General features: G+C 43.6%; 1 protein-coding gene across 28 annotated transcripts in view; it reads right to left on the reverse strand.

Moving 5' to 3' along the window:
- Positions 1 to 25,140, reverse strand: part of MICAL3 (microtubule associated monooxygenase, calponin and LIM domain containing 3) — a 266,829-nt gene that overhangs the window by 58,195 nt on the left and 183,494 nt on the right. For 24 of the 28 annotated variants that reach the window (XR_012003010.1, XM_072766402.1, XM_072766389.1 and 21 more), the window contains 2 exons: positions 16,951 to 17,039; positions 16,089 to 16,176 (listed from right to left, as the gene is read on the reverse strand). Coding sequence is in view for 27 of the 28 variants with exons in the window: in XM_072766402.1 (XP_072622503.1) it covers positions 16,089 to 16,176; positions 16,951 to 17,039 (177 nt within the window). In the remaining variant the exon portion in view is untranslated. Of the gene's footprint in view, positions 1 to 14,434; positions 16,177 to 16,950; positions 17,040 to 25,140 lie in introns of those variants that run through there. The other 4 variants (XM_072766413.1, XM_072766411.1, XM_072766414.1 and 1 more) reach the window with 1 other exon arrangement.

Consider the following 25,140-nt stretch of genomic DNA (forward strand, 5'->3'; position numbering starts at 1 on the left):
ACTCTGGGAAATCAGCGTCCCCCTCCATGCACAGACCTCCAATCCTTACAAAGCTCTGAGGGGGGAATCTGTGCCTTAATTGTGTTTTCTCCCTGCTCTTGTTGGAAACTACATTCTCAATGCTTTCTCATATACTGGGAATTAGGGATGAAGCCATCTGAAGTGGTGGATGGTCTAAAGCAGTCACCCTGACCAGCCTAGAGACATTTTCCTCCGTGGGATACAGCCTGAGTCTCGGGCCCTGCTTCCTTTTGGAATGAATTAGGTAGCAGTTGGACCCGGGTAACCTGAGCTGGGCTGATCATAATTAGGAGTCATCATGGATATTAATCTACTCCTTCCATTTTGCTTTGAGCTGAAGTTCCTATATGTGTTGTTGCTTAGTGGCTGGAAGTTCAGTGTCATCTTGGCTTAGAAACAAAATAATGGAGCTGGCTATCTGCCTTAGGGACCTCCTCACTGCTCTAGTCAAGCTGGACAATGCAACCTAGTGTCTGTGAGAGGGTTAGGTCACTCCCAGCCTAGACCCCAATCCAGGGAGGAAAGATCGACTAGGGTTACATTAAAGGCCATGCATTTTATAAAAGGCTTTTCTTTGCTTATTAGTTGATGCCAGGGACCACCAATTTGGGTTCTCCTCCTCTTTAGCCCCGCAGTTCATTTCATTTGCCTTCGCAGGCTCTGCCTGACTGGGCTCCAATTTTTTTAATGCCACTTACAGAGATTTCTCATTCTAAGAGGGTTCTAACCACTTTGCAAGCTCTGCAGCTATACATGGAAAGCGATCCTCCTGCCTTTTTTTTTTTTTTTTAAGATTTATTTATTCGAGAGAGGGAGAGAGAGAGAGGCAGAGACATAGGCAGAGGGAGAAGCAGGCTCCATGCAGGGAGCCCAGTGTGGGACCTGATCCTGGACCCGGGGATCACGACCTTAGCCGAAGGCAGCCGCCCAACCACTGAGCCACCCAGGTGTCCCATCCTCCTGCTTTCACTCTTTGGGCAAGGTGGCTTTTGTCCTTACACATCTACCCGACAGACTCTTCTCGGGCTTCCAGCGGGCAGGGAATCGGCTTGTAAAGCAGGCATGAAGGAATAAAGCCAACCACCTGTGTCAGGCACTATGACCGCTATGCTATTCACAGTGGCCAGTGAGCACCACAATATTCTTGCCAATCACCGTTATGACTCCTATTACATTGAGGGTCCTGAGTCTCTGTGATGTTGAAAAACAGGCCTAATGGTACAAATGAGGCAGATCTAAGACTAAACCCAGGGCTGTATTACTCCGAAGCTTGGGCTCCTTCCACTAAGCCAGGCAGGAGGGATTGTTAATTGCCCCTAACACAGGAACAATTTATTCTTCATTTGGGGTAACTGTATTTTTATGTGGGGCAGAGAAAAGTAGGTTATATGGATTTAAGGGGAAGCTCATTTGCTTTGGAGATATCTAATTACCAGGAGTTTGGAAATTCTGTGCTAAATATTACACGACAGAAGCTAAGAAAGGAAAAACCCAACAGGGAACAAATCAGAATAGCAGCAGAAAAAACCACCCACATGGGAATGTGGGCTCACGAAGACTGAGACACTGTCTCTCAGGAATGCTGAGGGCACGTGCCTTCCCTTTAGCAGGTACTGAGCCCTTTCTCCACCATAATCTTTGCTCTTGGTCCATGTGATTCCATGACACTTTTGCCCTTAAGTTCATTTACTAATGTTAAAAAATAATGTTATTATTATTTTTAAAGATTTTATTTTTTTATTCACTTGGTAGGGAGAGAGCACGAGTGGGGGGAGCAGCAGTGGCAGAGGGAGGAGGCTCCTTGCTGAGCAGGGAGCCCCATCTGGTTCTTGACCCCAGGACCCTGGGACCATGACCCAAGCCACAGGCAGATGTCCAACTGACAGAGCCATCCAGGCACCCCATTAATGCAGAAACTCTAAGGTCTCTGTCTCCCAAGCGGCTTGATGCCATTGCAGGGTCTCAAGAAAAATGGGAGATACCACCCTGTGAAAGGGGTCAAGTGTACAACACAGCAACTGCTCCCTTAGCACCTGAGAAAGAGAAATTCCTATGAAGTTGCCAATGTCTTAGAAGGCCATGAGTTAAGACTCTGAAAAGATACTATCTCAAAGAATCTGATGGCCAGAAGTGATGAGTGCATTTCACAGCAGAGTGGTCTAGTTCTAGGCAGCAGCTTGCTAACTGGACAACCAGACCCAGTAACAACAGGCAGAGGGGAGAGGCAGAAAGGCAGAGAAGGACCACGAATCCATAAGTGAGGCACTACAAACTATGCTTTTCCCAAGATGCCCGCTTTAAATTCTAATCACTCCTACTTTCCAGAGCAGAGGGCCAGTGACACTAAAGTCAAGAGTGTGTCAAAGCTGGCTCTGAGGTGGCCTACACATGGCCAGCTGCTCAGTCAGGAAAGTGATATTCAACTTCTTGGGGCTGTGCCCATAATCAGACTAGCAATAGGACAAATCCACATCCCTGTGAAAGTCTCAGATAGGTTCCCTCTTAAAAGATACAAAACCTCATAAACAGCATTCCCTTAGCTAGCAGAAGATACGTTTTGGGAAGGAACTAAAATCCCCTCAGGCAATGCCTACAGCTACCATTTGAGACTTGTTTTTTTATAAAGATTCTATCCACTTATTCATGAGAGACAGAGAAAGAGAGAGGCAGAGGGAGAAGCAGGCCCCATGCAGGGAGCCTGACGTGGGATTGGATTCTGGGTCTCCAGGATCACACCCTGGGCTGAAGGCGGTGCTAAACCGCTGAGCCACCAGGGCTGCCCCCACCCCCCCTTTTGAGACTTGTATCTATAATGGTTACACCCTTGTTTTCATCTGTTTGAAGGTCATGGAGACCTGGCCTGGAAAAGAGAGATTAGTGTCTGGGGAAAGATGCCCTAGAAGCATCTGTCCATCCCTGATGGAATAGGAAGGGGCACATGGACCCAGACTCAGAGAACCCCTGCTAATGACTGATGCTCTATGATACCCACAAAATGCCCATCTGTGCACTGATTTCAAGAAGAAATCTGACCCCCTCTCCTGCAAATGGGTCAGGAGGTGGCTCCGAGGCCCGTGGGGGTCGTGGGTTCTGGGTCAAACTAGCAGAGATGCAAACCAGCCCCTTGGACCACATGTAACTCTAATTCTGTCTAAGATAAGGCTAATATCTGCTCAGTCCTGACTTTTGAGTTAGGTGTTAAAAATGTAGTTTAATGTAAACCCTATCTAGGATTGTTTTTACTTTTGTTACTATAGTGAAGAACTCCCAGGGTATCATGGAATTAGTAGGTGACTTCACATCCCATCCATGCAGGCTGAGAAAAAAGCAATGCCAAATTTAGCCAAGCACTTGCAGAGACTTAACAATGCTTCAAAAAAAGCTGGCATTTGGTGGTCAACTTCCCGCAGTCCATTCTGCAGAAAACTAGAGAGAGGCAAGCCCTTCTTACTGTTCTATTCCCCTAAACCTCTGCCAGTTAGGACACATCCCAATGGACCTTTTTGTCTCAACCCCACAGGATGCACAGGCCAGAGCAGTAGGCCATCACTGAGTGAGTGAGTGAGTGAGTGAGTGAGTGAGCAGAAATAGTCCTAACTCACTTTCTCACTCCAATTACTCTAGAATTTTCTGAAATCCCTGCCAATGATAATAATATTTGATATTCCTGTAATGCTTTTAAATATCAAATGTCCATACATTTTAGCTTATTTGCTCTTTACAACAACCTTATGAAGTAGAGAGAAACAGGTCGCATTTTTTTCATCTTACAATTTCCTAAGTTAGGGAAATGGAGGCTCAGAGAGGTTAATGACCAAAGATGACCAGGGTAGGAGGCTGCAGACTTGGAACTCAAATTAGCATCTTTTGTTTATAAGCACTATGCTTGTTCCATTAGACCCAGCCTGAGGCTGTGGTCTTCACAGAAGGATGAGTACATGCTAAGGGTGCAGGGACAATTAATTCTTGGGGTAGAGAAGAAAAACACTAGACCTTCATCCTTGATTTGTTTTTGACACTCCTAAGATGTTTTGTAAATGTCTGATAGCACATACACTATTGGAGGGCGGGTACATGCTTGTAAAGAAGTACACTGTTGGGATGTGGGTGCTCAGGATTTTCACACAGGGGTAGGCGGTAAGATTTAGAGATTCCTGTAAGGCTCCAATACGGTTCTGTATCACTTACATTATTCTTGCTCACTCTCTTTCCTGATCTCCCAATGGGAATAATAAAATTGACATTAATTGTATGTCAGTGTCATGCTTGTTCTCCTTTTGGGGTGGCTTTTTTTCCTCAGTGATAATTTGGCAATGGCTGGAGACAGCTTTGGTCATCACCTGGGGAGGCGGGTGGTGTACTGACATCTAATGGGTAGAGGCCAGGAATACTGCCACATATCCTACGATGGATAGGACAACCTTTCACAACAAAGAGATATCCAGCCCAAAATGTCAACGGTGACAAGCTTATATAGAAGTTATATATAGAAGTCTGATATAGAAGTTATATCAGACTATCTCTAATCTCTCTCACCAACAGGCCAACCAATCCACCAAATACTCTTGACTGTGGTTTGACTGGGCTGGGTGCACAATTCTGGGAACACAGAATTGTGAGCCCATGAATCTTCGTATCTGCTGCCAAGACATGAAGACATCTTGACCTATGGAAGCACAATTTATGAAGGATCAATTGAGAACTGCCATGCTGAACAGAGAGCTCTTGACATGTTGCCCACAGAGAGGGAATCTCAGGAAATTGTTCAGATGCTGAGTGAGGAGTTAGTTCCAAACGCATACACTGGGCAGAGGTACCATAAGTCACTGCATGAGACATCTGGACTTTTCATTATCTTATGGTACAACTCCACTTACAAAGTGACCCTGCTTATCCTTGGCAGTGCCATTCAAGGACTCCTACACCATCCACACTTGTCTTGGGTGTGAATCCTATTATTAGGCCAAAGTAGGAATTAAAGGAGACCAAAAAATGTGTTTTCTTAACTTCTTTCACCCACTTTTTCCCAGCTGGATACTAGTAGCCTGCTGACAGCTGGAATAGCCCTGTGACACATTATGGGCAGACCTCTCACTAAACCTAGGGAAAAACTGGTCTTGAAGACACAACGTGGATAAACACATCTTTTTTCTCTTTTTTTCTCACTTACCAAACACATCCTATCTATGAGCTCTATGAGCTCCCTGTCCTGGCATGCCTTTCCAAAGCTGTGTCTATACACGCTCAAGAGACCTCTTGAAATCATTTCTGTGCCTGAACCAAATTTTATACAACAGGGCAAAACCAAACTGCTCACCTGGAATGATGTGCACATTTAACCCAAAGATTTAAAAGTCAGTCATTTTACATGTGAGTTGGGTCCAAAAGTAGCCCAAACATGGATGGGTAAGAACTTCCCTGTTTCTCTTTGATGTCACAGGTGACTCTGCTCAAACTGTCAGTGCAAAAAGAGGCATACCATCATGCCTCTCTTCCCTCACACCCACAGTCTACCCAGGATGAGGGTAGTCTCCTATGAAGACTGTGAGCAGTAAGAGGATGAAAATGTTGGTCAGGTCAACCATAATGGGGCCTTTTATTTATTTATTAAAAATAATATTTATTTTTTATTGGTGTTCAATTTACCAACATACAGAATAACACCCAGTGCTCATCCCGTCAAGTGCCCCCCTCAGTGCCCGTCACCCATTCACCCCCACCCCCCGCTCTCCTCTCCTTCCACCACCCCTAGTTCGTTTCCCAGAGTTAGGAGTCTTTACATTCTGTCTCCCTTTCTGATATTTCCTACCCATTTCTTCTCCCTTCCCTTCTGTTCCCTTTCACTATTATTTATATTCCCCAAATGAATGAGACCATATAATGTTTGTCCTTCTCCGGTTGACTTATTTCACTCAGCATAATACCCTCCAGTTCCATCCACGTTGAAGCAAATGGTGGGTAATGGGGCCTTTTAAAATAAAAAGTACAATAAAACAAGATAGCAGAGACAGATAAGCTGATATATCTATAAGTGAGAAGCAGTTACACTGGGGCCCAGAGAACAACAACTAATGGTCCGCCCGAACAGAATCTATCTCCTCTAGGCTGTGGGAAGGGTATGTTCCCATTTGGAGAGATACAGAAGCCCACAGTTCTGGGCTTCTTCTTCTTCTTCTTCTTTTTTTTTTTTTTTTTTTTAAGATTTTATTTATTTGAGAGAGAGAAAGAGAGCTAGCCAGAGAGCACAAGGGAGGGGGGAGGGGCAGAGGCAGAGGGAGAAGAAGATTCTCTGCTCAGCAGGGGGTCCGATGTGGGGCTTGATCTTAGGACCCTAAGATCATAACCTGAGCGAAAGGGCAGACGCTCAACCAACGGAGCCACCCAAGCGCCCCTGGGCTTATTCTCAATAATGCAGCTTTAGGCTTAATTTTACTCGTAATGAGCAAAGAGAGCTGACATGTGGAAAATGAAGAGGGAGCCCACTTCATATTACTTAGTCGATTATTATGCCTTTCCTCAATTTCTTTTGATGACTTTTGCTCCTCACACATCAGTGATGAAACCCTTTTCTCTTTAGTATCTTATTTTTGAAAAGATTTTATTTTAAAAAGATTTGACTTATTTGACACACACACACAGAGAGCACGCTCTCCTATCTTGTGCTTAGAGTCTATCCTGACTGCATTGATTACTTATGTGGCCTTGACCAAGTCTGTTTGACTTCTGTGTGCCTATTTTCTTGGGTGTAGAATGATACTTCCTTCATAGGCTACTGCGCAGATTACATGACTGGAACAATAAAGCTCCTAGACAATGCCTAGTACATAGGAAGTGCTACGTTATTATTAGTTATTATCATTACTGTGTCTTCCTACATTATTTTCTATGAGTTAGTACCACAAAGACTATGATGGTAAATTAACCAGTATTAATCACATGGGAGAAACAACAGGAGATAACATACTTCAAGTTTTAATCTCTATTTTTATTTGAGGAAAAACCTTCAGCAGAGAAGGGGGCTCCCTTCATTACAAATATTGTGCCAGCCCTTTGGCACAATGTTTTTAGCAGCATGGAGGATGGTTGCCAGCTCTCAGCAATACAGCAAAGCCTTTAAGACTTTGGCTGTTAACTCCTGCAGCCTGTCAATTCCCTGGTGCCATGGTTACCCCAGACACCCAGTGCCACCTACTTCTCTGAGGTTACAAAGCCCCTCACTGACCTTTAGACGGCCCTAGAGTCACTTTCCCTGTATCCTGTATCCCAATGCCGTTAGGCTTTTCTACCAATGCTAATTCCTTCCCCAAGAATATGAACCATCTAAAAGATGTGCAAATAGCTGGTTCAGAGTAATTCACATTCGACTAAAATTTAGAAGAGAGCATTTACTTTTTTAAAAAAATATTTATTTGTTTGAGAGAGTCACAGAGAGCATGAGCATGAGTTGGGGGCGGGGAGGCAGGCGGAGAGGAAGAGAGTAGGTCAGGCAGACTCCACGCTGAGTATGGACCCCGGCACAGGGCTCAAGCTTGACCTGAGCCAGAGCCAAGAGTTAGATGCTTAATTGACTGCACTGCCCAGGTGCCTTGAGAATATTTACTTTTAAAAGAAGAACCTACTAACTCAAGTAAGTCTCTTGTTGGTTAAATGGTGGGAGGGAAATTTTATAGCTGGTCTCTCTCTAACCTAATCTTTTTAGATCCTGACTTTCTAGAAAACAGAGAAATAAGAATGATTAGAGGCTCTTAATCATAGGAAACAAACTGAGGGTTGCTGGGGGAAGGGGGAACTGGGTGATGGACATGAAGGAGGGCACATGATGGAATGAGCACTGGGTGTTATAAGACTGATGAATCACAGACCTCTACCTCTGAAACTAGTAATACACCATATGTTAATTAATTGAATTTAAGTAAAAAATAAATAAAAATAAAAAATGTTAAGTAACTTAAAAATAAAGAATAAACAGGCTGTTATAATCCTTTTATAATCAATACCAGCTACTCTTTGGTTAAGGGGTTGAGCTCAGTCCAAGAATCCCACTGTGGTTTAGCTTTTGGAGATAAAGTCTTCTCCCTAAGTTTCCAGTTAGAGTCCATCTAATCATATTTTTTAGTTTCAGGTTTGATCTCTGAGCAGCTACCAGATGTCAAGAGGATTATGAAAGTAAATTCCAGGGAGGGTAGTGTTGCTGGCTTTATTAACTTTAAAAGAACATGAGAACTGAAGGAAAAGAGGTATTTAGGTCTTGCCAGTGAAACAGCTCTGGTTTTGTCATGTTCATGGAGGAAACCAAAACTCACTGAGGTCCTGAGTTCTTCTGGTGCCCAAAGGCCCTTGCCTGTTAGCGGTGGTCTTTAGTAACTGAACTTGGAGCCCTTACCCTTTTAACTGGACTCATCTTTTTCAGTTGGCTCTTGTGGAAGCCCAGTAACACCAGGACACAGGGTGCAGCGAAGGCAGTTTCTGAACCTTCAGAGAGGCAGATGGCCCCAGTGTAAAGTCTTCTGGCAACAGGGTGACTTACCACAAAATCATTATGAAAAGCCCACAATCCCAGCAAGTACCTAAACGAAATCAGGCCACACTATGAAATAACAGTGATAATATGGCAACAATCCTGATATTTTACAGAAGTACAGAACAAGGAATTTAATCCCTGATTAAGTACACCTGCAACATTTTCATATGATTAATGCACAAGCACAATAAGCGAGAACAGAGTGAAGGAAACACAGAGGCCATAGGTATTCTGACTCAATTTTAAGAATTTTTCTAGTAATTATCCTAGCAGGGCCCCAAGAGACTGTTCTATTGCAGGCAAAGCTGGGGCCCTGGCCTCCCCTTCTGTTGAAATGCTTCCAGAACTCCCCCTTTCATGCTAATGAGGGGCCTCTGTGAGGGCTGGAAGCCTCTTCACATTTTGGGAGTTCTCTGACTGTACATGTGCATACAGGTGGGGAGGAAAAGAACAACATCAAAGGCAAGGTTGAGTTCAGTGAGCTCGAGTTAGGGTTTGGGTGTTAGCAGTGACTTAACCTTTTGCCCACTGTCCTTCTTGAAGGCCCATCAAAATGCCTTGGAAACATTAAAAATGTTCATAAACAACACAAAGCTATGTGGAGTTGGCCCACGGGAAGTAAAAAAGGAAATGGTGTTCAGGCGGCTGGTGAAACCTGGAAGTAACTGAAGGAGAGTCACATATGCTGGAGCCCTGCTTGCCTTCTTGGGCGTATGGAAAGTGCTTCTGCGCCAAAGCCTATCCCTCCAGAACGTAAGTGCCTAAGAGACAAGGACCAATTGTGAAGAGGCATCAGCAGCCAACACACACAGCTGAGCATTGTGGGCAGTGACGAGAGAGAGAGAGAGAGAGAGAGAGAGAGAGAGGAACACAGCAACCCCTATTTGTTGGCACTTGCTGGATGCTTGGCTGGATCTGAGTTCCAAAGTAAGGGCTGGTTCTGGTCTTGGTAAGGTTTTGGTGCTTTGTGAAAGAGACTGGGATTCACGGACATTCTTCTGAAATCTCTGCCTGGCTGTTACATTTAAGACAGCCCCACATGGGCATTTTTCTTCTATTTGTACGTCAAGGGGGGGAACCTAAGGGACCTGGGCCCACATGGCATGATCTTGCCCTATTTTTCAGTATGAAAATAGAGAGCAGCTCATTTTCATTGCCCATACTGCTTTCACTCCTAGGGAGTATCTGAATTTGGGACACCTACAGGGAATTTATGAAAAAAAGAAAAACACAAAAAAAACAAACACCCCTCCCCCACAAAGTGAGAGAATGGATTTCAAGAACGTTCCAAAAGAAACAAGACCCAAAGGTAATTGCCTAGGGTCTTCATAAGGGGTGACACAGAATCATGTCAGTTGTTACCACCTTCCTGTAAGATGCTTCAGTACACTGTGCTAAGTAGTGCTGGCTCTCTTCCCCTTTATTGCTGGGGCATGGGAAAGGCAGGAGGAGCAAAGGCCTAAAATTTGAAAATTATATACATGTATCTATCCTTATCGATTCTCAGTTAATTTATTAACTGTGGCTTACTGCATCCCCCACACTCATTCTTTTTCTCCTAACCTTTTGTAGGCACCAGCCACTGACTTAGTTCAGAGGAAGGGGAAAAACAGCCTGCAGATTTGGGGTTGGGGCATGAGCAAAGGCCAAGACAGGCCACTCAGACTCTGCTGGGGTAGAGTCTGAAGCAGCAATGCTTTGAGAATGAAATGGTTCAGTGTTCTGACAGTAAGGACGCAGACCCTTCCTGACAGGAAGGCTGATAATCCAGAAGGCCAAGAAAACCCAGCACTATTTCTCTACTCTGTGGGTAAGCCTGAGAACTCTGAGTCTTAATGGGGCCGCTTCAGCATTAGAGGCGGCCAGGTAGGCCTTTGCACAAGCGACACCCAATTTCCTACAGCCAGTGGCAGCTGAGTGCTCCCCACCAGGTGCCCCCTTGGGGCCCAATTTAGTGCCAAAGCTGGGCTTACCATCGTGGTCGGCATGCCCACACAGTGTAAGAGGCCAGCACTGCTGAGGTCACAGCAGCGTGTGAGAAGGAAACAGGCTCATCTCTCCTGGCTTCAACTGGATATCCAAGCTCAGCGTCCAGGTCACAGCAAAGACATCGTGACAGAGACATCAGCGGGGGAGAACAGAACAAGAACCTTCAGCGTCACCAGGAGTGAGATCACTGTGCCTGAGGCAAAAGCCTCCAAGCAGGGGAGGAAGGAAATGTAACTGCTCCCAGCGCACCACAGCAGCCAGCCAGAGTCTGGCTCTGTGTCCCCAAGGCAGATGTGGGCTCCAGCCGTCTTGTCCCTCATGCTGGCTGACTGGGTGTGGGGTGCGGGTGGTGCCTTGTTGCTCCTTCTACCTACAGTTGCTACAAAACAAAATGTCTTCCACTGCACCAACCCCATGAACAGAGGACTGTCTGTTAACGACAATCTGTATTTTAGGTACAAACACCCCATTTCCCCAATTTCACATATCTACTCTCTCTCCTGACCCCACCCCAGAAGTGACGGTTATGAGGCATGATGGCTTTTGGGCCCACTCCTGAGATCTAAGCTGACCCCATCCCACCCTCCAAACAGGAAAAAGGGAAGGAAAAGAAAAACTCAGAAACCTGAAGATTGTTTGGAATTTATTCTCTTAAATAAGAATGGTAACAGTTGTTAAAAAAAATTAAAAGCACAACACCTTAGTTTCACAGTAACAGCAAAAACAAAATTACACAATTAAATTAAAAAACTCACAGACACACCAAAACGCACAGCACAGATTAAAAACAAGGGCAAAAGTAAAGGCTGTAGGGAAGGCCAGAAGCGGACAGGTGAGGTGATCCTTGGTGCAGCATGGCCTCCCCGCTATGGCATCTGCATTGCCACTGTGGGAGCCTGGCTGGTGCCACCCCTACTCCTCCTCTGCCCTCCACCCCAAGCTGAACAGCCCAGGAAAGAGGGAACCCCTGCATTCACTGGTCAGGCCCATGAGGAGGGACTAAGAATGGTCCACTGCCCTTCAGAAATACGTGAAACACCAAGACACAGAAGGAAGCCACAGTAACTAACCCAGGGTAATAATAGATTCACACGTCTGGAAGCAAAATGGGGCAGGGAGTTGCTTCTCTGTGGGGGTTTGGTAGCAACAGAACCCTGCTTTCCTAATCTGCTCCTCAGTCAGCTTTCTGAGGTTGAGGCTGCATACTGCTCACTTCCTGACATACCGCCACCCCCCCCCCCCCAGCCCCCAAAGTCTCCACCTCCACAGGTGTGCTGGGCTACTCTGTTCCCTCCAATCCTGCCCAGAACTCTAAGTCAGGCCAGTGTCATACTTCCCCACTGGAAAAACTCTTGGTTTCCAGAACCAAGGAACAAGAAGCTTCAGAAACAGCTTCATTATTATGGTTATAATTATTTTGGACACAATATATAAATATCTACTTGTATATATAAAATTCTACCTATATAAATACACATGTGTGTATGTATAAATATTTACACAACACCATCAAATTATGACTCTTGGGGGAGGGGTTGGGGAGTTAAGCTGGACGGCACAATTTTCTTTGCTCTACTAAGAGGTTTTCCAGAAATGCCTCTAAGGGAAGAGGGCTTGGGAAGCAGTGAGATTTCATAACTTCATCCTATCAGGCAGGAACCCCAGGACTGCATGGAATCCCTTGTATTGCATGGCTATGCTGGCCCATATAGCATCCAAACTATGGAACCTAATGGTGATCATGCAAAGGTTGTCTTACTAACTGCCTATGGGCAGCTTTTAAAGTTAAGACCACCATTTCCATCCCACCTCTGCTGCCTGTGCTAGAAGAAAAGCTCTTCTCTTCCCTTCTGAGTCCCCACAACCCTTATTATCCTCTATAGGAAATGTAAAGGGGATTCCTCCAAACAAAGAAAGTATCCAAAAAACCTGCAACTAAGGGTCTTGTGTCCAAGGAGAAAATATCTCATTTGGGGTTTTTCTTTCTCTACCTGTTGTTGTTTCAACTTTTCTTAAAGTCAGGGCAGGTACTAGGAGGCCAGGGTGGGAAACCTGTGCCAAGTCCACTAACCTATAGCAGTAGGCATAAGAAGTTTGGAAACAAAGCATGTACAGACTTGGGGAAGAGGGTTTCTATATTAAAAGCACATTATAAACAACAGTAAGCAATGTCTTCCTCCCAACACTAGATTAGCAACAGGTACAGACAGATTAGGTTACCAGAGAGAGAGACAACACTGCAAAGCAGGCCTAGAGTAGGTTCTTCCAACGTGTGAGTTTGTTTTTTGGGCAACAGCAGTAATTTTGGCATAAGGGGCAAAGAACACAAGGGAGAAGAGGGTAGTGCCACAAATACAGTGGTAGCACTCAGCAAAAGCACAAGAGGGCCGTGTGCCAGCTGTCGCCCTGGCTTTCCCAGCTCTGCCTCCTGGGGGTTACGGTCTAGGAGGATGGTTCATGTATATACAGTGAAATCAAGTTCATTCCCTTACAGCTTTTTCTCGGCTAGAGTGCAGGAGAGGAGACGTGCCATGGATCTGGGTAATGACTGCCATCTAGGACACACACTCTGGAACCCTAAAATACCTGCGTTCTTCTGAAGCTCCTCAAAAGGAGCTTTAGTTTGGAATTTATAGAAAGATATCCCTATCAAAGGAAAAAAGGAAATCTACTTGATGCCACCTATAAAATATCACCCATAGCTCTGTTCCTTTTCTACAGAAGCTGGTAAGAATGAGACGCCTCATAGGGGAAGTGCTGGTGCTCTGGAGCATCTTCAGACTCAGGGCTATCATTCCCCAAAGCCCAAGGCTCCAGAGGCAGATACTAAGGGAACCCTACTAGCCCTAAGCTCTGATCTTCGCTGCCTTAAAGTGGAGGGACAGTTCCTGCCTCATTCATTTTAGGGGTTTGTGATGCCACATCTGAACCCCTTGTACTAGGATAGGCATGTTGTCTTCAGAATCAAGAACCACAGGGGCTGAGACATCCTTAGGGATTTGATTCTTTTTTTTTTTTTTTTAATATATTGTGTAGTTATTTTTTTAAGAGTTTATTTATTTATTCATGAGAGACACACAGAGAGGCAGAGACACAGGCAGAGGGAGAAGCAGGCTCCATGCAGGGAGCCCGACGTGGGACTCGATCCCAGGTCTCCAGGATCACGTCCTGGGCTGAAGGCGGCGCTAAACTGCTGAGCCACCCGGGCTGCCCTCTCGGTTGATTCTTTAAACTACATTGTCAAACTCTTATCTTTTCTCTTTGCTTTGTAGAATATTCTTCTCCTTCTCTACAGAAACTTTAAACCCATTACGTTTTCAAACTAGACAGCAAGTATGGCAAACTGAACCACATGGGAAAGTGAACAAACCTGGCTTGCTTAGAAATGACCTGAACTTCGTGTTTAACTTTTTCTGAAGAATGTTCTGTACTTGCTATCCAAAAAGAAAATTTCATTTCTTTGAGTTGTTTTATTGAGTAGCCAAGTTCCTTGGGAAACACACGTGAGCTGGAACAAGGCCCAGACTGAGGAGGTGGTGCTCTTAACCTGGTCAAATGCATACTCTAGAGCCCAGGGCCAAAGCCTCTGTCTAGATCACTGTGCTAATTTTTCTCTACCAGCACTTCCCCCTGGTGCTTTGAGAGTGTCAACTGCAAAAGGCTGCTAGCATTTCACGGGAAAGACAGATTAGAAAGGTTTCGAGGCTATAGGTTCCAAAGTCATTCATGCCTGAAACACTGCTACAAAATGTTGGTCCAACTGGCAGGTCACTTAAAAAGCTTCCCGGATTTTAATAAGGGCACACACAGGAGCAGAAGCTGAATTCCCTAACTCAGCTGGAGTTTCCTGTGTCTCAGCCTCCAAATCACTGCCCTCTCTGGGCACATTCTCCCTTTCTCTAATTCTTTCTTTCTTTTTTTTTTTTTTTTTTTAAGATTTTATTTTATGTATTCATGACAGACATAGAGAGAGAGAGAGAAAGAGACAGAGAGAGAGAGAGGCGGAGACGCAGGCAGAGGGAGAAGCAGGCTCCCTGCAGGGAGCCTGATGTAGGACTTGATCCCAGATCCCGGGATTACACCTTGAGCCATAGGCAGGTGCTCAACCACTGAGCCACCCAGGCGTCCCCCTTTTCTCTCTCTCTCTCTCTCTCTTTTTTTTTTTTTTTTTATGATAGTCACGCAGAGAGAGAGAGAGAGAGAGAGGCAGAGACACAGGCAGAGAGAGAAGCAGGCTCCATGCACCGGGAGCCCAACGTGGGATTTGATCCCGGGTCTCCAGGATCATGCCCTGGGCCAAAGGCAGGTGCCAAACTGCTGCGCCACCCAGGGATCCCTTTTTCTCTAATTCTTAAGCACGGGAAAGAAGCAACCCTGAAAAATCGAAATTTGAAATTTGAAAATTTCAAATTTTTCTTTTGAAAGTGGAGTGGATAATTCTTCTCTTTTCCCATTATGGAACTTTTACTACCAATTCCTTCTCCATAGTTTCTAGCATTAGCTGATAATCTTTAGTTTTTTATGGTAGCTTTTGTGAATTTGCAAATGGCTGCTTGAGATAGATCTGCTGTGAAAGACAGAAAAAGTGTGAGAAACAGAAACATAGCCCTGTTGACTTATTCTCTCACCTACATAATGACCCTGGTTTGTACACAGTCTAGGGCTGCACTGAGGGTACTGAGAACACCCAACAGTTTGTGGACCTGGGGACACATCCCACAGGCTGGAGCAGAGACAGGCAATTTTAAGGAAAAAAAAAAAACTACAGTTTTTCACAACAAACCTAATGTCCATGAACCCATGAGCTAAAACCAAAGTAAATGTGTTTTTACAGGTACAGATAGAATCATTTACTTCCTGACACAGGAAATGATTAGTGGAAATGGAACAAATTAGGGTTTGGTCCTCATTACAAGTTCAAATGCCCCAAAGTGATTAGGACAAGGCATGACCTTTAGTGGCTGCGGGTCAAATAGAAGAGCAGTGTTAGCTTATCTGGATACCTAAATAGGGAGTCAGATACAAGAAGTTCAAGTTTAAGTGATCATGAATCCAGATCATGGGGCCTTATTACAATTCTATGCTCTGTCAAAGGAATCTAAAACAAGGCGGCCCTGTGACTCTGGATTGTCACTTGGATCAGTGATAAAAGCAGCCAGTTCTGAATTCCTGTCTACCTGGATAATGTCTGGACCAACCACCCGGGTGTGTCTTACGAGCGTGGGTCAGCCCCAGGACTAGAGCAACAATACTTTGAGATTTTGAATAGACATTACTGAAGCTCAGGTGATACCGCTTACCAGATGGCGCCCCTATTGGCTCACGGTCTGCCAGTGAAACTCCCCCCTGATTTGTACCAGCACCTCCGACAGGCCATAGAGAAAGGGGACTCCAAATGCAAGCAGCTGGCACATGAAAAAGGAGTCCAAAGGGTTTTGGGCCACTTGATGCCCAATCGAAGAAATGTTGCTTTGGAGGTGCTGGCTCATCCCCTTGGCCTTGTCACAGAGGCCGAGAGAGTGATGCACCACCCAGCCAAACAAGGAAGTGAGGCTACCTGGAGTTCTCTCAGCAGGGCTGGTGACAGCGCTGGCCCGTCCATTTGTGTCCACAGTGGGGCCATCCTGCAGGGGTTCTCTGGCCTCCTAGGAAAGTTCACAAGAAAAAGAATGACTGACTGAAGCACTCAAATCTCAAAGGGCAATGGCACCTGCCTGGCTAGGCTGCTGCTCTCACCAGTCAATCTAGACTGTGAGAAACACACAGTATTTAAAAAACCAGGACATATTTCATGGGGGAAATCACCAGGAGTCAAAATCTAGTTCCACTTTGGAATATCCTTCCTTTCCCCACAAGTCCCTCTCAAGGATGCCTGAGTTAGCCGGCATGTTGACAAAGTAACATCCTGTAGTGAAGGGAATACCTGGCTCACCTTGACAAAGATAGGTGGAGGTGCCAGTTACTCTCATTAAAAAAAAAAAAAAAAAAAAGGTAAGGATAAAGGTACTTAGATAAGTAATTCACAGAATAAAGAAAGTTAAAGGAATGAGTAAGCAGCAGATTATTTACAGCCAACCAAGTTCTTTTTCAGGGTATCCTTCTCTTAGAAGGATGCTTATTTACAATGACTAAAGTCTTCTTTTATATAGAATAAGCAGAAGAGTCCACTAACATGGTCTCTCAAATCTGACTCGGGTGGTGGATGGAATAATACGTTAGTGAAATGCAACATCAAGATTATACTCAAAAAATTAGTTTCCTCCCCAATGGACTGTGACTGTCTCTTAGGCCCTTTCTCCACACAAGGAAGGCAACATAGTGGCTGGCCATTTAGTGTGCCAGGCTAACCAGAGCCTCACCTGTCACCACACTAAAATGCACCTGCTGATTCTCCCCACTTACAGATGGATTACCATTACCTTTCCAGAGAGAGGAGCCACTGCCGGTCTCTTCCTCTGTGCAGAGCCGGAGAGTCGATAACAGTAGTGTGGTTTGCAGTAGAATTTACCTGTGGGCAGCAAGAGGCAGGGGAAAGAAAGTGAGCGAGACCCTTAATTCTGAACTTGACTCACTGGTCTTAACACACTCTTAAATATCTCCTGTAGTCACAGGGCACTGTCACTACTGCCCAGGCTTCTTGTCCAGGGAGGCCAAGCCCTCCCTATAAACTTCGATTTCAGCCCTCCTCTCCCCTTTGCCTGCAGAGGGAGGGGACTTTTTTTGGGTATGTGAAGACCATTGAGCCATCACCCAATCAGTGCCCAGAGCAAAGATGTGAAGCTTGCACAGCAGGGCCAGCAAACAAAGTGGCAGTGTGTGCAGAACAAAGATGTGGTCACATGGAAAGCTGGGACTAGCATTTCCGGGGAAACTAAGAATGAACATAAGCACAGGGTGGAGGTATGGAGGCTGCAGGGGGTGGGGCAGCATTGAGCACTGGCTCTGACAGGACCCTCTCTGCTGCTCCCCTCTCCTGCAACCATCCACAAGCCAGCCTTGTAATCCCTTAGTGGGTCAAGATCAGCATTAAAAAAACAATACAAAACTGGGCAGCCCCGGAGGCCCAGAGGTTTAGCGCTGCCTTCTGCCGGAGTGTGATCTTGGAGACCCGGGATCACGTCCCATGTCGGGCTCCCTGCACAGAGCCTGCTTCTCCCTCTGCCTGTCTCTCTCTCTCTCTCTCTCTCTCAATCTGTGTCATGAATAAATAAATAAAATCTTAAAAAAAAAATCTTAAAAAAACTAATAAAAAAAAAAAAACCATAATACAAAGCCAAACCAAAAAATCCTGCAATGGACCATGACTAGAATGAAGCAGAATAAAATGCATTAAAGTGCACTGTGGCATCATCAGAGTTAAGTGTTAGTCCTTATAGCTCTTGGTTGTTGTCTGTCTACATGTGTTTACTTGAGTCCTAACGTAACATGTATTTTTTTTTGCAAGTGTGGTCCAAAGTTTGAAAAACAAGACCCTGGCTTTTTCTATGACACTGGTAGTGGGAGTAAGTCACAAAGGATCACTTTTTCTGGCTCTTTCCTTACTCCCACTTTAAAGAGCCAAGGCTTTTGAAAATTAAAGGAAAGACCCTATCATAGAAACTACCGAAACAGGAGTAATCCCACTCATCCTTTTCATTTGCAGAGGGTACTCCTTTGACAAATGAACTTTCCCAATCTCAAAGTTAAAATAAGAGAACCTAACCAGAAAACCAATAAAAAAAGGTCAATGAAAACTATGGGCTGGCTTTTTGAAAAGATAAACAAAACTGACAGACCTTTACCATACTAATTTAGAAAAACAGAAGGCTCAAATAAATAAAATCAGAAATGAAAGAGGAGACTTTCAATGGATATCACACAAATACAAAGGATCATGAGAATCTGCTAGGTATAATTACACACCAACAAGCTGGATAACCTAGAAGAAGTGAATAGAGTCCCAAAACATACTACATACCAAGACTGAATCATGAATACAGAGAAAGTCTGAACAGACTAATATTGGGTAAAGAGAGTGAATCGATAATCAAAACCCTCCCCAAACAGTAAAGTCCAGGATCAGATGGCTTCACTGGTGAATTCTACCAAATATTTCAAGAAGAATTAACAGCAATCCTTCTCAAAATCTTCCAGTACTCTAAACAGGATGGAATATTCCCAAACTTATCTTACAAGGCCAGCATTACCCTGATACCACAGACAGATAAGGGCATGACAAGAAAATTACAGACCAATATCCCTGAGGAACACAGATGCAAACATTCTCAAGAAAATATCAGCAAACCCAGTTCAACAGCACGTTAAAATGGTCATTCACCACAATAAAGTGGAATTTATCCCTGGGATACAAGGATGTTTCAAGATACACAAATCAATAAACATGATATACCACATGAAGAGAATGAAGATCAGGATCACATGATCTCAACAGAGGCAGAAAAAGCATTTGACAAAGTGTAACATCCTTTCATAATAAAAACACTCAACAGACAGGATTACAGAAGTAACATACCCTAGTACAAGAAACACTGTATACAACAAGGATGAAAGGTCGAGACCTTTTCCTCTCACATGAGGAAGACAAGTGTGTCCACTCTCACCATGCCCATTCAGCAAAGTGCTAGCAGTTCCAGCCGGAGCAATCACGTAAGAGAAGGAAATAAAGGGTATCCAAATAAGAAAGGAAGGAATAAAACTGCCTTTGTTGGAAGATGATTATGATCTCACATACAGAAAATCCTAGACTAGACTCCAATGAAATACCACCAGCACTAATCAATACATTTGGTAAAATTGCAGGATTCAAAATAAATACATAGAAAGAAATTGTTTCTATACATTAACAACAAAAAATCTGAAAAAGTAAACAATTCCTTACACAGTAGCATTAAAAAAATAAAAGACGGGCAGCCCGGGTGGCTCAGCGGTTTAGCGCTGCCTTCGGCCCAGGGCATGATCCTGGAGACCCAGGATTGAGTCCCATGTCAGGCTCCCTGCATGGAACCTGCTTCTCCCTCTGCCTGTGTCTCTGCTTCTCTCTCTGTGTCTCTATGAATAAATAAATAAAATCTTTAAAAAAAAGACAGGAATAAATGTAATCAAGGCAGTAAGAGATCAACACAGTGAAAACTATAAGAGCTTGATAAACTGAAAAAGATACAAACAAATGGAAAGATATCCATGTTACCCAAAACCACTGATAGATTCAATGCAATTTTTATCAAAATTTCAGTGGCATTTTTCACAGAAATAGAAAAAAATAATCCTAAATTTTTTTAAAAAAGATTTTATTTATTTATTCATGAGAGACACAGAGAGAGAGAGGCAGAGACATAGGCAGAAGGAGAAGCAGGCTCCATGCAGGAAGCCTGATGTGGGACTCAATCCCGGGATTCCAGGATCATGTCCTGGGCCAAAGGCAGATGCTCAACCGCTGAGCCACCCAGGCATCCCGTAATTCTAAAATTTGTATGGAGCTACAAAGACCCTGAATAGCTAAGGCAACAACTGAGAAAGAACAACAAAGCCAGAGGCATCATCCTTCCCAATTTCAAACTACATCACAAAGCTATAGTAATCAACATTGTACATGGCACTGGCATGAAAACAGACACACAGACCAATGAATACTCAAAAATAAACCCCACATATACAGGCAACTAATATCTGAGAAGGGAGCCAAGCATACTTAATGAGGAAAGGATGGTCTCTTCAATAAACAATGTTGGGAATACTGGATAACCACATGCAGAAGAATGGAATTGGACCTCTATCTTACACCGCTCACAAAATGAACTTGAAATGGATTAGAGATTTAAGTCTAAGGCTTTAAACCACAAAACTTTTCCATAAGAAAATAGGGGAAAAGCTCCTTGACATTGGTCTCTGCAGTGACTTCCTAGATATGATAGCGCAAGCACAAGCAACAGAAGTACAAAGTCAACAAAATGAAAGGCAATATTCTCCCTACAGGAAGGAAAACACTTACAAATCATATATATGACAAGAGGTTAATATCCAAATATGTAAAGAACTCATAGAACTCAATAGCAAAAAAACCCCTAACAACCTGATTTAAGAAATGGGCAGAACCAAAGAGACACTTTTCCAAAAAAGGCATACAATGTCCAGCAGGTAGATGAAAAAGGTGGCTCAACATTACTAGTCATTAGGGAAATGCAAATCAAAACCATAGGATATCCCCTCACACCAGTTATAACGGCTGTGATCAAAAAAATAAAAGTGAAGTGTTGGTGAAGGGGTGGAGAAAAGGGAACCCTAATGAATAGCTGCTATGGAAAACATGGAGGTTCTCTGTGATCCAGGATTCCACTTCTGGTTATACATTCAAAGAAACTGAAAATCAGAATCTTGTAGTTACCTGCATTTCCGTGTTCATTGCAGCATTACAACAGCCAAAATATAGAAACAACCTTAAGTGTCTGTCAATGAATGAATGGATAAAAAAAGATACACAAGAAAATATTATTCAGCTATGAGAAAGAAGGAAATCCTGCCATTCATAATAACTTGGATGGACCTTAAATGCACAATGCTAAGTGAGTCAGACAATGAAAGACAAACACTATATGATCTCACTTATATGTGGCATCTAAAGAAGAAAAACTCAGAGAAACAGAGAAGAATGGTGGTTGCCAGGGGTTAAGGGATGGGGAACATGACAAGGCACAAACTTCTAGTTATAAGATTAATAAGCCTGGGGTTCTGATGTACAGAGTGGTGGTTATATAGCTAATCATACTGTATTATACACTAGAATGTTGCTAAGAGGATGAACCTTAAAAGTTCTCACCGCTGGGGCACCTGGGTGGCTCAGTCAGTTGGGCATCTGACTTTCAATTTTGGCTCGGGTTGTGATCTCAGAGTCATGAAACTGAGTCGTGTATTGGGCTCTGCGCTCAGCAGGGAGTCTGCTTAAGATTCTTTCCCTCTCCCCCTGCCCCTCCTCCCAATTTGCAGGTGTACATGCGTACTCTCTCTCTCAAATAAAAAAAATATTAAAAAAAAAAGAAAAAATTCTCACCACAAAAAAGAATTAGTAACTATGTGACATGATGGATGATGGTAATCATGTTACAGTTTATAAAAGTATAAATCAACACACTATATACCTTAAACTTACATAATGTTATGTATCAATTATATCTCAGTAAGGATAGGGGAAAAGGCGAAGGATGAAAGAGTCAACGGAAATAAAGATGAGATGGCCTTCTTTCTTTTTTCCCCTTTATCTGGTGCTCTGATTACTCCGTCTTTCCTTGTTTCCTTCAAAGTAACGGACTTCCATCTTCTTTTACCTATACCCTGCCTCCCAACACTGACTAAATCTTTAGAAAAATATAGTTTATGGACTTTCATAATTTCAAATAATATTCATATACATAGTATATTTTCTGAAGTAGAATTTCCTACTAGTTATGGGTGCTTAACTAGAACTCAAGAGACACTACATCTATTGTCAGGAACACTGACAGCCAAAGGACCATCAGTCTCACTGCTTATTTCTCTGAGGGGAGTTGAATCATGTTTTTTTTTTCCAGCTTGGACACAATCTCTTTTTACAATCTGTAATAAACCATTTCACTTTTGTGAATCTTTTTGAAGATTTCTTTATTAGAGAGAGAAAGAGAGCGAGAGAGCGAGCATAGGTAGGGGGAGGGCAGAGGGAAAAGCAGACTCCCCACTGAGCAGGGAGCCTGATGTCAGGCTCGATCCCAAGACCCTGAGATCAGGACCTGAGCTGGAAGCAGACGCTTAATTGACTGAGCCACCCAGGTGCCCCTCACTTTTGTGAATTTTGGCTAAGATAAAATGTAATTAGGGCAAGACAAAATTTATTAGTACTTGGATCATATATGACTTTTTTGTCTGTTTTAGATCTTATGCTTTAAAGAATGCTCCTTCCTCCTCCATGTGATTCTGATGGGCTATCATCCATGTGGCCTAACATTATTCACCACAGGAATAAATATATGACCCATATAAGCCAATCAGACTATCCCCTTTCCTTCCAGCCCACTCCAGGATACAGCATGTGGCTAAGTCAGGCTCATCAGAGCCATTTTGAGGGATGCTCAGGGATAGTGAGACAGAAGGGGCAGCTATTGAGAAGGAAGATATAAATCTAATGCTTCAAGTTTAATCAGACTTAGTTACTTATAACCAAGTCCTGTTTTATTACAGAATCTGAAAATTATAGTTACAGTTACTCTCACTCCTTTCTTCTGTTTTTTTCTTTTTTTTCCTGTGTTAGTTCGATTTTTCTAGTCAAATAGAATCCTAGATTTTAAAATATAACTCAATAAACTAAGCTCCAGGGAATCCTCATTGAATTCTGCTATGGTATCCTAAATTAATAAAGAAAAGAGGTTTAGGTTTCAAAGCAAGTCCCACAAACCTAACCGACTGGTAATTTTCAAGAGAATTCCAGAAAATTGTTTTCTTTAAAAATGCAGTATAATGTGACGGAAGGAACATGAGCATTGAAGTCAAATCTCAGTTTAAATACTGTCTCAACCACTCAATGGCTATGTGAACTATTTAGCATTTTGAAACACGTTTCTTCCCGTAGAATATTAAGACAATATTCTTAGGGTAAATGAGAGATCACATTATGTGTTGCACGTACTCAATTAACGTTGTATCTCCTCAAATCCCTTCCCAAACTCAACATGATGGTATTTTTTGCTTCTTAGATCAATAACAAAGAGCTAATTTTTATTTAACATTTACCATGTGCCAGATGTTATCGTAAGTATTAGAACATCTACCAACTCATTTAATCCTCAGGGCTCAAGGAGGTAGGCATTGTTACTATCCACCTTTTCTCAGGTGAGGCACAGAAGAGTTAAGCAACCTGCCCACAGTGTCCCCTATTCAGCAAATCTCACAGAGGATTTGAACCTAGGAAGCTTGGCACCAAAGTCTATACCTTTAGTCACCACACTAGGATGCCTGTTTCAGTTAGTGAATACAGCCATGCTAATGTTATAAACTAACCACAAATTATGGTTGATTCTCTCAAGCAATGATTTTAGATGGTCTAAACAAATTAAATCTTGATAATTAAATATGGGAGTAACTGGAAAAAGAAATTAGAGAAAACAAATGGCTAAAGGGCAAGCTTAAGGCATAATGGACCATATACTCATTCAACAGCTTACTGAATTGCCATCAGTGTACAGGTACTAATCTAAACACTGAGAATGTTCCAGTCAAGAAGACAGGCTAGTCTCTGTTTGGATAGAGCAGACAATGTGTGAGTAGGTATCAGACAGTGATAAGTACTGCAGGTCAGGAGTCTGCAAATGCTTCTCTGAGGAGGGAATATGTGAGCAAAGACATGAATCACAAGAAGCCCACCTTGTGAAGATGAGGGGGAAGTGCATTCCAGCACTACGGTAGCAGCAGCCTAATGAGGTTTATGAAATGGAAAGAAACCAGTGTGGCAGGAGTACAGTGAGCTGGGGACAGCTGACAGCAGAGAGGAAATGTAGGCTGGGGTAGACCTGCGAAGCTCTCAGCCTAAGCAGGTTCTATCTGTACTGCAGCAGGCAGTAAGGGTACGAAGCAGGAGCTGGAAAGATCTGATTTACATCTTTTAAGATCCCTTGGTTGCTTTGTGGAAGCACACTGTGGCGGCAATGGTAGAGGAGGCCGGGGGAAGATGCGGAGGGTGGTCAGGGTGCTACTCGCAAAGAAGGAGCAGTGGACTATTTCAGGCATGTCCCTACCCAAGGTGGCCCTTCCCAGACCACCTTAGTAGGTAGTGTGTTTTCTCTCCTTGAGATGACAGGGAAAGACTTGACATACTGTCTGATTTAGAGTCCTTGTTGTAAGAGTTGGCAGCAGTTGAAAATAAGCTAGTTATTTGGCAAGAGAAAAAGTAGCTTAGTTTTGGGGCAGACTGCATCCTTTTAAAAGAGCTGGTGGGAAGACTCATCAAGGAAAAGGCTAAAACATGGATATTTCTCTGAAGCATAATATTCTCAGTTTGCCAGTGTGGAGCCGACACGGGTCCAGAGCCACTAATCCCATGATGTCTGATCTGGAAGGGATCCCAGAGGTCATTAGGGCAAATCAGGACTTAACTAGTTTTGTGTGAACTTGAACAAGCAACTTAGAACTTCTCTAAATTCACTTCCCTGATTTGTAAGACTGCAATAATAAAACTAGTTACCGTACAGGGTTGTTGTGAGGATGGAAGGATGGTATGTGTGAAGGGGCCCAGCACAGTGCCTGGGTTTACTTCTTTTCTCTTACAAAGAGCTATGACTTCCTCGTCTTTTTCTTATCTGAGGCCTTTCAGTTAGATCTAAGTCACACAGTAATGTGGATGAAGAACATGCTAAAACTTCATTCAGGATTCCTAAAATTCCACTCTTCTCTCAGGTTCACCTGTCCTTTGAGGAGGAGCGGAATTGAGGAAAAGCTCATTTGGTTAGAATTTGGGTAGCCGGCTTAGATCACTGTTCTCCCTGCCCCAGTGTCAACAACAATGCACCCAACCAGGCTGGCCTGCCTTGTCTGCTCCCAAAGTCATTCCCTTGCCTGCCATGCCATCTCTTCCTTCACTGAAGACATTTCAT

The sequence above is a fragment of the Vulpes vulpes genome, chromosome 8 (genome assembly GCF_048418805.1).
Source record: "Vulpes vulpes isolate BD-2025 chromosome 8, VulVul3, whole genome shotgun sequence".
In the NCBI taxonomy this organism is placed as follows: domain Eukaryota; kingdom Metazoa; phylum Chordata; class Mammalia; order Carnivora; family Canidae; genus Vulpes; species Vulpes vulpes.